Raw genomic sequence first — 14,445 nt, forward strand, 5'->3', positions numbered from 1 at the left:
TGATGTTTTCATGGTTGTGTTCAGATGTCAAACATATCAATTTGTATGTGTTAAATATGTGCAGTTTATGAAATGTCAATTGTACTTCATCTGTTAGATGCACACAAAATAACAATATGCAATAACATATAAACAAAATAACATATACAAGAAACACATAAACAAAAACACATATTAAACAGATTAGAATGATCAATTTCCTAAAATGGAGGAAAGGAGAATGATAAGAACAGGGGAAAAGGGGAGTGTGTGTGTGTGTATGCACGTGCGCACGTGTGAGTGCACACACGCACACATGTGTATAAATACATAAATAAACTTAAGAATCACAAGAGAAGTGGTGGTGCCTGGGCAGTACAGTCAGTTAAGTGTTGGACTCTCGATTTTAGCTAAGGTCGTGATCTCAGGTTGTAAGATCAAGCCCCAGATCCAGCTCCATGCCCGGTGTGGAGTCTGCTTGAGATTTTCTCTCCTTTTCTCTCTGCCCCTCCTGCTCATACTCTCTCTCTCTCTCTCAAATAAATAAATCTTAGAAAAAGGAAAAGAATCACAAGAGAGGGATTGAGAGTGTTAGAAAAGAAAGTGGGGGGAAAATGAAAGAAATTTACTCTGTTACAATCATACCACTCTTATTGGAACACAGAAACAGTAAATTCTCTAAGATTAAAAAACCTGAATGGCAGCAATAGCTTCAGACTTCCAGTCATATGAATGAGGAATTATTAAAAGGAGTCTTTCCTGGTATCTCTGGGATAACTCAAAACTCCATCTACTGAATTATTTGACGATTATTTACTACCTACTATGTGCCAGGCCCTATTTATAAGGCCAGTAATTGTTTCAATAGCCACTCATCATCTCCATTTCCTGGTCCTACCTGCTGGGGTTTCCGCCTTCATTGCTGTTGCAGAAGAACCATTAGTGATTCCCCAAGGACCTAAACTGTGTTCTTCTACTTTCCCTCCTTCTTCAATGTACTCAAAAGGACCAGTGCTCCTCTGCTTTATTACTTGTGCCTGAAGTGTTCGTGCCTGAAGTTGTTTGAAGCCTTCATGAAATGCCATTTCCATTCGAATATCATTGTTTTGAATTTCATAGTACAAACCTGAAGAAAGAAAGATGTTGAAATAAATGTGACTGTTTTTTCCACCATCAAAAACTGAAGAATTGCAACATTTCACTTCTATTTTCCTAATTTTACCAAAGTTTAAGAACTATATGATAAGCCATTAAAGAATGAAAAGAGAAAGGGAGAACCTTATAATGGAAGAAAACACATTCATATCACAGGAAAATACCATACCAAGTAAAGTCCAGGCTACAACATTAGTTGGTTCCAAGCATGTAGCATCCTCAAAGAAAATTTCTGCCTGCTCATACTTCTCCATAAGGACAGCCAGGACACCACACAGCAACAAGCTGAGAAGAGACCACCAACATGATTCACAGCATGGTCCCATGTCACAGTCATGGAACCAAGACAATTTCATATAGAAGCTTATGTACTCCTACTCATCCTTCATCTCCCTTCCACCCATACCTTTGGATATGATTCTGGTTGAGGGAAAGGGCTTTCCGAAAACACTCTTGTGCTTTGATGTTGTCCTCAGTTAGGAGGCAGAAGGCACCATAGTCCAGCCAGTGTTCCAGGTTCTGGGGCTCACGGACCAACCTCTATCACATGAAGCACCAGGAGGACCAAAGTTATTGTAATACAATGTCATATTTTTTATGCCCATAAAACCACAAATACTCTAAGTTGTATGAAAGCAGAAACTGTCATATTTTAAAATTTTACTGCTGAATTCTGAATATCTAGCACAGACACTATTCTGGCTCATAGTATGTGGTGAATAAATACTTATTGGAATAATTTTTAAATTAAATCTTCAAGTCATTGCTTCTTAGTCACCATAAACTCCTCTAATTACTTAGGAACATAGATTCATTTTATAGTTCATTTTAAAGATTCACATATAATAATTCTGTCATGGTCTTGAGATGGCAAATATAAGTTTAAGTACAAATATATAAAAAAAGCATTTCATAATGAGTAACTATAAAACATTGCTAAAAGAAATTAAAGATGACATAAACAAATGGAAACACATCTCATGTATATGGATTGAAAGACTTAATATTATTAAAATGTCAATACTGCCCAAAGCAATTTACAGATTCCATACAATCTCTATCAAAATCTTAATAATTTTTGTAGCAATAGGAAAAAACACTCTAAAATTTAAATGGATTCTCAAGGGACCCTGAATAGCCAAAACAATCTTGAAAAAGAACAAAACTGGAGAACTCATCCTTGGCCTAAATGTGCCCATAAAACGACACAGGGTTGCAGATTGGATAAAATGACAGGACCCATCCATATGTTGTCTACAAGAGACCCATTTTGAACCTCAGGATACATCCAGACTGAAAGTGAAGGGATGGAGAAGCATCTTTCATGCCAATGGGCCTCAAAAGAAGGTCGGGGTAGTGATTCTCATATCAGATAAATTAGATTTTAAACTAAAGGCTGTAGTCAGAGATACAGAAGGACACTACATAATTCTTAAATCCACCAAGAAGATCTAACAATTGTAAATATTTATGCCCCCAATATGGGAGCAGCCAATTACATAAGAAAACTGTTAATCAAGATAAAGAGTCATATTGATCTGAATACATTAATAGTAGGAGATCTTAACATGCCACTCTCAGTAATAGACAGATCATCCAAGCAGAAAATCAATAAGGAATCAAGAGCATTGAATGACACATTGGACCAGATGGACCTCATAGATATATACAGAACATTCCACCCTAAAACAACAGAATACTCATTCTTCTCGAGTGCACGTGGAACCTTCTCCAGAATAGACCACATACTGAGTCACAAATCAGGGCTCAACTGATACCAGAAGATTGAGATTATTCCTGCATATTGTCAGATCACAATGCTTTGAAACTGGAACTCAACCACAAGGAAGGGTTTGGAAAGAATTCAAACACCTGGAAGCTAAAGACCACCTTGCTTAAGAATGCGTTCTTGGATCAACCAGGAAATCAAAGAACTTAAACAATTAATGGAAACCAATGAGAATGAAGACACTTCAGTCCAAAATCTATGGGATACAGCAAAAGCGGTACTAAGGGGGAAATACATAGCCATCCAAGCCTCCCTTTAAAATAATGGAAAAATCCAGAATACACGAGCTGTCTCTACACCTTAAAGAACTGGAGAATCAACAACAAATTAAGCCAACTCCATCACAAGAAGGGAAATAATCAAGATTAGAGCAGAGATCAGTGAGATAGAAACTAGAGATACAGTAGAACGCATCAAAGAAACTAGAAGTTGGTTTTTTGAAAGAATCAATAAGATCGATAAACCATTAGCCAAACTAATCCAAAAGAAAAGAGAGAAGGCCCAAATTAATAAAATTATGAATGAAAAGGGAGAGATCATAACTAACACCAAGGCAATAGAAACAATCATCAAAATTATTATCAACAATTACATGCCAATAAGTTAAGCAACCTAGATGAAATAGATGCATTCCTGGAAAACTATAAACTTCCAAAATTGAACCAGGAAGAAATTGACAACCTGAATAGACCAATATCTAGTAATGAGCTAGAAGGAGTGATCAAAAACCTCCCAAAAAACAAGAGCCCAGGACCTGATGGATTCCCCGGGGAATTCTACCAAACTTTCAAAGAAGAAGTAACACCTATTCTCCTGAAGCTGTTTCAAAAAATTGAAGCAGAAGGAAAATTTTCAGACTCTTTTTATGAAGCCAGCATTACCCTGATCCCCAAACCAAGCAAAGACCCCACCAAAAAGGAGAATTTGACCAAAATCACTGATGTGTATGGATGCTAAGATTCTCAACAAGACCCTAGCAAATAGGATCCAACAGCACATTAAAAAGATGATCCAACAGCACATTGAAAAGATGATCCACCATGACCAGGTGGGATTCATCCCTGGGTTGCAATGATGGTTCAACATTCGCAAATCGATCAATGTGATAGAACAAATCAATAAGAGAAGAGAGAATAACCACATGGTCCCCTCAATTGATGCAGAAAAAGCATTTGATAAAACCCAGCATCCATTCCTGACTAAAACACTTCAAAGTATAGGGATAGAGGGAACATTTCTGAACCTCATAAAATCTATCTATGAAAAACCCACAGCAAATTATCATCCTCAATGTGAAAAAGCTCACAGCCTTCCCGTTGAGATCAGGAACACGACAAGGATGCCTACTCTCACCACTCTTGTTCAACATAGTATTAGAAGTTCTAGCAACAGCAATCAGACAACAAAGAGAAATTAAAGGTATCCAAATTGGCAGTGAAGAAGTCAAACTCTCTCTCTTCGCATATGACATGATACTTTATATGGAAAACCCAAAAGACTCCACCCCCAAACTATTAGAACTCATACAGCAATTCAGTAATGTGGCAGGATACAAAGTCAATGTACAGCAATCAGTGGCTTTCTTATGCACTAACAATGAAAACACAGAAAGGGAAATTAGAGAATTGATTCCATTTACTATAGCACCAAGAACCATAAGATACCTGGAAATAAACCTAACCAAAGAGGTAAAGGATCTGTACTCGAGGAACTACAGAACACTCATGAAAGAAATCAAAGAAGACACAAAAAGATGGAAGAGCATTCCATGCTCCTGGACTGGAAGAATAAACATTGTTAAAATGTCTATACTGCCTAGAGCAATCTATACTTTTAATGCCATTCTAATAAAAATTCCACCGGTATTTTTCACAGAGCTGGAGCAAACAATCCTAAAATTTGTATGGAATTAGAAGAGACCCTGAATTGCTAAGGAAATGTTGAAAAAGAAAAACAAAACTGGCAGCATCACGTTGCCTGATTTCAAGCTTTACTACAAAGCTGTGATCATCAAGACAGCGTGGTACTGGCATAAAAACAGACACCAGGTTTCCAAACTTAAAAAGTTATGTAATCTGTGTGGTATTAGTATCAAGATAAATATATAGAACAATGGAATAGAATAGAGAGCCCTCACATATATGGTCAAATGATTTTTGACAAAGAGGCCAAGACCATTCAATATATAAGGACAGTCTTTTCAGCAAATGGTGCTAGGAAACCTGGATATCCACATATACATGTAAAAAATGAAGTTTGACCCCTACTTAATGCCATATACAAAAAATAACTCAAAATAGATCAAAGACCTAGATGTAGGACCTAAAACTATAACATGACTCTGGATATCACAATAATTTCTTGGATATGATACCAAAGGCACAGTTAACAAAAGAAAAAAAAGACAAATTGGACTTCATCAAAAACCTTTAAAAAAAACTTTTGTACATCAAAAGAAACTCAATGGAGTAAAGAGGTAATTCACAGAACGGGAGAAAATATTTGCAAATCATATACCTGTAACTGGTAAGAATATTCAGAATAAGTAAAGAACTACTAAAACTCAACAACAAAAATTAAACAAAAGTGACTCAAAAGTGGGCAAAGGACTTAAACAGACACTTCTCTGAAGATCTACAAATGGCCAAAATGCATGGGAATACCACTAAGATTATACTTTTTTAAGGTAAATACCCAGGAGTAGAAACTGCCAAACTATTTTCCAGGGTTGCTTCATCATTACGCATTTCCTCCAGCAAAGTATGAGGGTTCCAGTTGTTTTGTATCCCCACCAGCACCTCTTATTGTCACCATTTTTCATTTTAGTTATTCTAATGTATTGTAGTGGCACTTTATTGTGATTTGAATTTGCATTCCCTAATGGCTAATGATGTTGAACTTCTTTCCATGTTCTCATTTATCATATTTATGTCCTCTTTAGTGAAATATCTTTGCAAATCTTTTGCCCATTTTTATTTAGTCATTTTTCTACTGTTAAATTTTGGGAGTTCTTAATATTCTGGATACAAATCTTTTGTCAGATATATGTTTTGCAGATATTTTTTTCCCAATATCTACCTTTCTTTTCTTTCTCTTAATACTACCTTTTACAAAGCACACATTTTAATTTTGATGAACTTCCATTTATCCTATTTTTCTTTTATGGATCATGCTTTTGCATCATGTCCAAAACTCCAGGTCATGAAGACTTTCTTCTTTGTTTTTTTTCTAAAATTTTTACAGTTTTATGTTTTACATTCAGATCTATGGTTCATTTTAAGATGATTTTTTTTTTTTTAAGTAGGCTCCACACCCAGCCTAGAGCCCAGTGTTGGGCTTGAATTCACGACACTGAGATCAAGACCTGACCGAGAGCAAGAGTTGGATGCTCAACCACTTGAGCCACCAAGGTGCCTCTTCTTTTTTTTTTTTTTTTAAAGATTTTATTTATTTATTTGACAGACAGAGATCACAAGTAGGCAGAGAGGCAGGCAGAGAGAGAGAGAGAGAGGAGGAAGCAGTTTCCCCTCTAAGCAGAGAGCTCTATCCCAGGTGCCTGGGATCATGACCCGAGCAGAAGGCAGAGGCTTTAACCCACTGAGCACCCAGGTGCTCCACCAAGGTGCCTCTTAAGTTGATTTTTTTATACAATGTTTGAGGCTTAAGTCAAAGTTTATTTTTTGCATATGGATGACCAACAGTTCTAATACCATTTTTTTTTAAAGACTGTCTTTTCTCTATTGAATTTCCTTACACCTCTGTCAAAAATATAATGGCCACGGTCGCCAAACTGTGGAAAGAACCAAGATGCCCTGCAACGGACGAATGGATAAGGAAGATGCGGTCCATATGCACTATGCAGTATTATGCCTCTATCTGAAAGGATGAATACCCAACTTTTGTAGCAATATGGATGGGACTGGAAGAGATTATGCTGAGTGAAGTAAGTCAAGCAGAGAGAGTCAATTATCATATGGTTTCACTTATTTGTGGAGCATAGCAAATAACATGGAGGACATGGGGAGATGGAGAGGAGAAGGGAGTTGAGGGAAATTGGAAGGGGAGGTGAACCATGAGAGACTATGGACTCAAAAAACAACCTGAGGGTCTTGAAGGGTCGGGAGGTGGGAGGTTGGGGTAACCAGGTGGTGGGTGTTAGGGAGGGCACATATTGCATGGAGCACTGGGTGTGTTGCAAAAACAATGAATACTGTTACGCTGAAAAGAAATTTAAAAAAATAATAATAAAAATAAAAATATAATGTCCTTATTTGTGTGGATCTATTTTTAGGTTCTATTTTATTGATTTATGTGTCTATCCTTTCATCAGTCCTGTTGGGTTTTAAATAATTAAAAACTATTTGTTATATCCATATTATACAAATAATAGTAACAATTACCACTGGCAAGACATTTAATTACCTCTTCATAATACACTGCTGCCATTTCAAAGTTCTCATTGACTTCTGCTTCAAATGCAAAGAGTCGAAGCTGTTCACTGCTTGTATAGATAGTTGAAACAGCACCTTGGATATCATCTGGCATGGTCTTGTCATCAAGATATTAAACAAAACAAAACAATTACAAGTAGAGAGTCTTATAAGAATAAACTAGACGTGAGAACCCAGTTATAAGGTTGAAAATGATATTGGGGTTTTTTACAGCCTTGTCGATATATTAAGAGAGTCAGAGTGAACCAAGAGAGAAATATCGAGGGTGAAAGAGAAGCTCAGGTGTCTGAATACCAACAACCTAAGCTCATAGAAGTGAGTAAAAATTAATTTGGGCTCCTCAACCCTCAGGGCAGTCAAAAATCTCTAAGTAAGCTTCCTTTGACCTCAAACAGCTTACATTTTCTCTAGTGTATGTGAAAAATATTATCATTTTTAGGTGCCATTACATGAAAAAGGTTGGCAAACACTAGCTAGAGTCTTCAAACATTGAAAAAACAGGAGATAAGGGTAACGCTTTGGAAGTTGCTTCTGTACTTTTAGTGAGATATTTAAGCATATCCCAAAAAGGAAACATCTTAGAAATCGCCAGAATGTAGGAGAAAACCCCCCAAAATATTATTCTCCATATACCCACTCAGGAAAGCAGTTCTGGTATAGTAAGTAATCTCCTGGATCAGAAGATATTGTCAAGGCAGACCTCCCCAAATTCTTTAATTAGAAGTAAAAATATTTTCAGTGACATTAACAAGTAGAGTTGCTAAGGGATGTAGAGAGTAAAGCTAAATTTAAGATGGGCCAAAGAGAGTTCCTGATCATGGAATAATGCTTCTGTTTTTGTTATTTTTAACTTTGATGATCTTGACCTCCAAATCCCTCCAGCAACACACTTCTTTGCAAACCAGAAATACTCTTATCTCTAACATTCCACTCCCAGAATCTACTTTACAAGCCTTCAGTCTTTTGGTCACTTAATCCCCTGAAAACTGCTCTTTGACTTTATTTCCTTCATTTCCAATATGCCTATGTTTCCCAAGTGGGTAAGCTTGGACCTCATGATCATCCATTCATACTATTCTCTCGCCAGCACACTCAGGTCCCAGGCATCCTTGTCCTTCTTCTGCACTTGGTCTGAAGATTCCCCAATTAAAACAACCCTGCTATCTGACTTCTTAAGTCTTAGACAAGAGCTGCTAATAGGTCCTGAGGAAAACTGCGTACACAAAGAAATCTCTGGGCTGCCACAGATTCTTTGGCATTCAGCCTTAGCTGAAGACCTTTCATACTCTCTGCAATCTATGTAGTTGTCCTTGTTCAACAACAAATTCCATAATGCTATCATGCAGTACCTAAATATTCTTCTCTTTCTTCATGTTTTTTTCTTATTTTTTATTTATTATTATTTTTTTAAAGATTTTATTATTATTATTTATTTGACAGAGAGAGAGAGATCACAAGTAGGCAGAGAGGCAGGCAGAGAGAGAAGGGGAAGCAGGCTCCCCACTGAGCAGAGAGCCTGATACGGGGCTCGATCCCAGGACCCTGAGATCATGACCTGAGCTGAAGGCAGAGGCTTAACGTACTGAGCCACACAGGCGCCCCTTCTTCATGTTCTTTATTCAAATGTTATTTCCTTCACGGTCCGCAAAGACATTACTTCACAAAGGAAATGGAAATCATTAGGCCAGAAATCCCTCAACTAATGAACTCCACACTGAAAGAATTTATTTCTGCATCCATTGTATATCCTTCCTTTCAGTCTGAGGAAGAAGCATCACATCCTTCTCTGTTCTTGATCCTTTCCTACCTGTATATATCCTGGGCTTTGCCATCAATTATTCTCTCTTTCCTTCTATTTTCAATTTGTTCCCATCTGCTGACTCCTTTTCCCAAACCTATGGATATGCTAAAGACATCTCCAGCTTAAAAAAATCTCTATAATTTCTAGCTACTACTTTCCCCTCTCTTCCTTTCATCTTCCAACTTCTTGAATTTATATTCACTTGCTTCTTAATCACTCATTTACTCCACGGTTCATTATAATTTGAATCTACTCCATTAGCTCACTGATATTGCTATGTGAAAGTTAATAACCTCTTTATTTTCAGATTCAATGAAAACTTTTCAAATTTTGTTTTTCTTTTTTCCCCCAGTTTATTGAGATATAATTGATATTCCTCACTGTGTAAGTTTAAGGCATAGAGCATAATGGTTTGAAAGACACATTCTATAAAATAATTACCACAATAAGTTTAGTTAGTATCCATCATCTCAAATGGACATAATAAAAAGAAAAAGAAAAAAAGAAAAATTTTTTCTTGTGATAAGAACTCTTAAGATTTACTCCCTTAACTTTCACATATATCATTCAACAGTGTTAGCTTTAGTCATCATGCTGTACATTACATCACTAGTACTAGTTTATCTTGCAATTTGAAGTTTATACCTTTTGATGACCTTGTTCCAATTCTCCTTCCCCATGAACTCCTAGGAATATTTGACATTGTTGACTATTTTTTCTTCTTAAAATTATCTCCCCTTAGCTTCTGTGATACCACTGTCTTCTGGCTTTTACCTTTTTTAACAATTCACTTATCTCCTTCCATTAATTACTTTTTTTAATTAAAGATTTTTATTTACTTACTTGACATAGAGAGACACAGCGAGAGAGGGAACACAAGCAGGGGGAGTGGGAGAGGGAAGAAGCAGGCTTCCCGCTGAGCAGGGAGCCTGATGCGGGGCTCAATCCCAGGACCCTGGGATCATGACTCACCACCCAAGCACCCCTCCTTCCATTCATTCTTTTACTCACCCATCCCTTAAATGCTGCTGCTTGATAGGGTTCCACTGACAGCTCACTTCTCTCTCGACTCATGTTTTTCTCAGCAGCTTAATTTATGATCATATTTTAACTAGTATCTAAGGCATATCTTTTGTTGCACTTCACAGATACTGGGGTTTTTTTTTTTTTTTGTCTTTTGGTTGTTTTTTTGTCTGTTTTTACAAATTGAAGATTTGTGGTAACTGTGTCAAACAACTCTATTGTGCCATTTTCTAATGGGATTTGCTCACTTTGTGCCTCTGTGTCACATTTGGGTAATTGTCACAATAATTCAAGCTTTTTCATTGTTAAATATATTTGTTACAGTGATCTGTGATCTGTCGTTAGAATTTGCTGAAAACTCAGATGATGGTCAGGATTTTTTAGCAATACAGTATTTTTTTTTTAACTAAGATACGTACATTGTTTTTCTAGACATAATGCTATTGCAAACATAATAGTCTCCAGTATAGTGTAAACATTTATATGCACTGGGAAACCAAAAAATTCATTTGACTTGCTTTATTGTGGTGGTCTGGAACCAAACTGTCGATATCTCCAAGTAATGCCTGTATATACTCATGGCTCCCCAAATCTTCTCTCCAGCTCAGATCTCTCTCTTGAGAAAAACCCCACAAGAACCAATGTTCAAAAGTGATTTCAACAATCACCTGCCTCCTACCAAATTCACTTGTGTTGTATTTCCTGTTCAGGTTAATGGTACTATAAGCTACCCTATCATTGAACCTTAAACTTAAGAATCTTTGACCCCTTTATTACCAAATAATAACTGGTTAACACCACCAGTTTCATCACACCTAACCCATATGACATACTGCCATCAGAGTGTTTTTCATAAAACGTAGATCTGATCATATTATTCCACTTATAATGTAATTAAATTTATTGCTTCCAAATGCTAATAAGGGAAAAAGTCAAAACTTCTTTGTGTAGCATATAAGGCTTCCACCCACATTCTCAATTCCCCTACTAGGAACTGATCCCTGGCTTCAACTCCTACTTCTATGTCCCTTAACCACTTCATCCTCTGTTCCTAAATGATAGGCAGTTTCTGTATATGCCATACTTCCAATCTTCCAAGCTTTTGTGATGTTCCCTATGACTCAAATGCTCTGAAACATCCACCTGGAAAATTTTTAGTCTTCAAGTTCAAGGCACAGCTCTTCTGTGAATCCTTTCCTGACACCTTTCTCAGGGTGAAGTTGACCACTCTTTAGGCATCCCCAAACTTGCCCTCCCATGGACATGTCCCTATCATAGCACTTACCTCACCCTACTGCACTTATTTGTATTTGATGTCTCTCTTCTCTACTAGACAGGGATTCCTTGACAGCACAAGGCAATAGTAATTACTATCTCATGCTCAATTCTCAAAGCAATTTGTCTAAATCATCTGTGCTCAAGGTAGAATTGTTTTCTTAATCCTAGGATATCGGACACTCCTCACCTTCCCCCTCCAGAAAGACAAGGTGAAAGAAAAAGTAATAGTGATAGAGAAGAAAGCAACTGTAAAGGGAAAAACAAACAGAGGGTTTGAGGAACCATGGCTGCTTAGAGACGACCAAGGGGACAAAAAGACTTGGATTTTTGCCATTGTTTTCAAATAAACCACAATTATATACATTTTAAAATGAGCAAATGAAGACAATATGCAAGCTGTGCAAATATATATAGAAAGAGACAAATGGGAAAAGAGAAGGCTAACAGTCAAGTAGAAAAGGCATGTTTGGGGGCACTTGAGTGGCTCAGTGGGTTAAGCATGCAACCTTTGATTTAGGCTCAGGTCATCACCTCAGGGTTGTGAGATCAAGCTCTGTATGGGGGCTTCGCAATGGGCAGGGAGCCTGCTTGGGACTCTTTCTCTCTCTCTCCCTCTCCTTCTGCCCTACTCACCGCCCTCTCAAAAAGAAAAGAAAAGGCACGTTTGAACTGTCATTGTCCTTCAGGTATAATATCTGAAAGCTCATAATGTTTCTTAGTTTTGATTGCCAATCATGGAGAGCAAACTGAAAATTGTACACACTCACAGAATGAATAAAATGATGATTTTTGTTTTATAATTTAATTATCTGATTTTATATATTTCTTTTATCCATCACATTTAAGACAGTTATGAAAGTTATTATGCCAGGAAGTTGAATTATTCTCCCTCATTCTCCCAAAAACTAGTTTTATAATTTAGGCAGTTTCTTACTCATCTTTGTCAGTGCAACAGAGTAGACACCTCATAAATGTTTGCTGAATGAAGAAAGGAAGCAAGGAAGGAAGGAATCATTCAGAGACCCTGATGTCCTATGAAGAAAAGGAAGGGCTCTTAGTTCTTGAGCACCTACCTGGTTTAAGGCCACATGCATCTGATCCACCAAGAACACATAGAGCTCACTAATAAATGTCTGCAGTTCCTCCTGGCTTTCAAATGGTGTTGTCTTCAAATACTTCTCTCTCACAATCTTTACTACAGCATGCTGTAAGAGACATAGATCATCCATTTGATTATATAGAGTCCAGCACCACACTGACAACACAGGCCTCCCTTGAGCCCTGGTCTAAGGCTCATCAGAACTTCAGAAAGTGATTGATTTCTCCCTTGGTAACTACTAGAATGTCAGGTCTCTGATTTTCCCCCAGTCAGCATACTCTGCATGACTTCTTCTCTCGACGCTCTCTCTAATACAGTCAATGCAGAATATGTGAAGAGAGCCATAAAGCTAAAGAAGACCTCAGCATTAGGTTTATGCATTACATCTCTCATGGTGACCACATGATACAAGAGGAAAAGGTGTGATTTGACAATCTAGAGAATGGAATTCTAATTCTACCACTGTACAACCTCAAAAATTGAAGTTACTACCTCATTTTCCTCATTTGTTATATGGATGTGTACTTCTGGTCTTATTATCTTACTCAGAAAATGATTGAGAAGCCAAAGAAAGATAACAAGTAGGTGATAAAACTTAAAATGCTGTACAAATAACATATTGCTGTAGCCATGACAGTACCCCCTCCCCAGCTAACATTATTGCCAGGTTTTATACTAAGCACTTTCCATGTATCATATTATTTAATTCTCATAATGACTTCACGAGATAGTATTATTATTATTCCTCATCATTACACAAAGTAATTAAATCTCAGAGAGGTAAAGTCATTTGACCATTCAGCTAGTAATGGTAGAACCAGGAATCAAACTAAGTTGTGAATATGCTACCTACTGAGAAGAGCTCCTCGCCTCCATGGGCATCAGTTGTTTTTCACCTTATTACTTCCATGTGCTTTCTTTGTATCTGTTATGTACAGTACAGAACACATGATAAATGTGCACAGAGAGGCAATCCAGCATAGCAGTTAAGAATGTGAATTCTGGAGCAAGAAGGCTGCCTGAATATGAGTCTCATCTTTACCCTTTATTAGTTCTACACTCTTGGGGAAATTACTTAACCAATTAATACTGAATTTCTCCAACTGTAAAATGAAGACTATCTACTTCATAGGGTTGTTGTTAGGATTAAATTAGTAAAATAGAAAGCATTTAAAAATTTGTCTGGTGACCAGGTGGTGGGTATTAGGGAGGGCACAGATTGCATGGAGCACTGGGTGTGGTGCAAAAACAACGAATACTTTTACACTGAAAAGAAATAAATAATTTTTTTAAAAATTTTGCCTAGTGTACTGCAAATGGTCAACAAAAGCAACATGGATGGGACTGGAAGAGAGTATGCTGAGTGAAATAAGTCAAGCAGAGAGAGTCAATTATCATATGGTTTCACTTATTTGTGGAGCATAACAAATAGCATGGAGGACAAGGGGAGTTAGAGAGGAGAAGGGAGTTGAGGGAAATTGGAAGGGGAGGTGAACCATGAGAGACTATGGACTCTGAAAAACAATCTGAGGGTTTTGAAGGGGCGGGGAGTGGGAGGTTGGGGGAACCAGGTGGTGGGTATAGGAGAGAGCACGTATTGCATGGAGCACTGGGTGTGATGCAAAAACAATGAATACTGTTATGCTGAAAATAAATTTAAAAATTAAAAAAAAAATTTAAAATAAAAATAAATGTTAACCATTATGATGCAGAAGATTATCACTAAGTAAATATTTCTCAAATATTAGTGATTCTGTGGACTATGGAAAGGTAGGTAATGGGAGACAGAGAATTAGTCATGGAATCAATACCAGGGACAAAGTTTCTACGTGCCACAGTAATATGAAACCTGGCTCAAAATCTGGCCTAG

General features: G+C 37.2%; 1 protein-coding gene across 7 annotated transcripts in view; it reads right to left on the reverse strand.

Annotated features, from left to right (window-relative positions):
• Window positions 1-14,445, reverse strand: part of CFAP70 (cilia and flagella associated protein 70) — a 108,700-nt gene that overhangs the window by 32,627 nt on the left and 61,628 nt on the right. For 6 of the 7 annotated variants that reach the window (XM_032312521.1, XM_032312518.1, XM_032312517.1 and 3 more), the window contains 5 exons: window positions 12,550-12,681; window positions 7,346-7,471; window positions 1,541-1,674; window positions 1,304-1,419; window positions 878-1,105 (listed from right to left, as the gene is read on the reverse strand). In XM_032312521.1, the coding sequence (XP_032168412.1) occupies window positions 878-1,105; window positions 1,304-1,419; window positions 1,541-1,674; window positions 7,346-7,471; window positions 12,550-12,681 (736 nt within the window). The remainder of the gene's footprint in view (window positions 1-877; window positions 1,106-1,303; window positions 1,420-1,540; window positions 1,675-7,345; window positions 7,472-12,549; window positions 12,682-14,445) is intronic. The other variant, XM_032312520.1, reaches the window with a different exon arrangement.

This window comes from Mustela erminea, chromosome 14 (assembly GCF_009829155.1).
Source record: "Mustela erminea isolate mMusErm1 chromosome 14, mMusErm1.Pri, whole genome shotgun sequence".
Classification (NCBI taxonomy): Eukaryota; Metazoa; Chordata; class Mammalia; order Carnivora; family Mustelidae; genus Mustela; species Mustela erminea.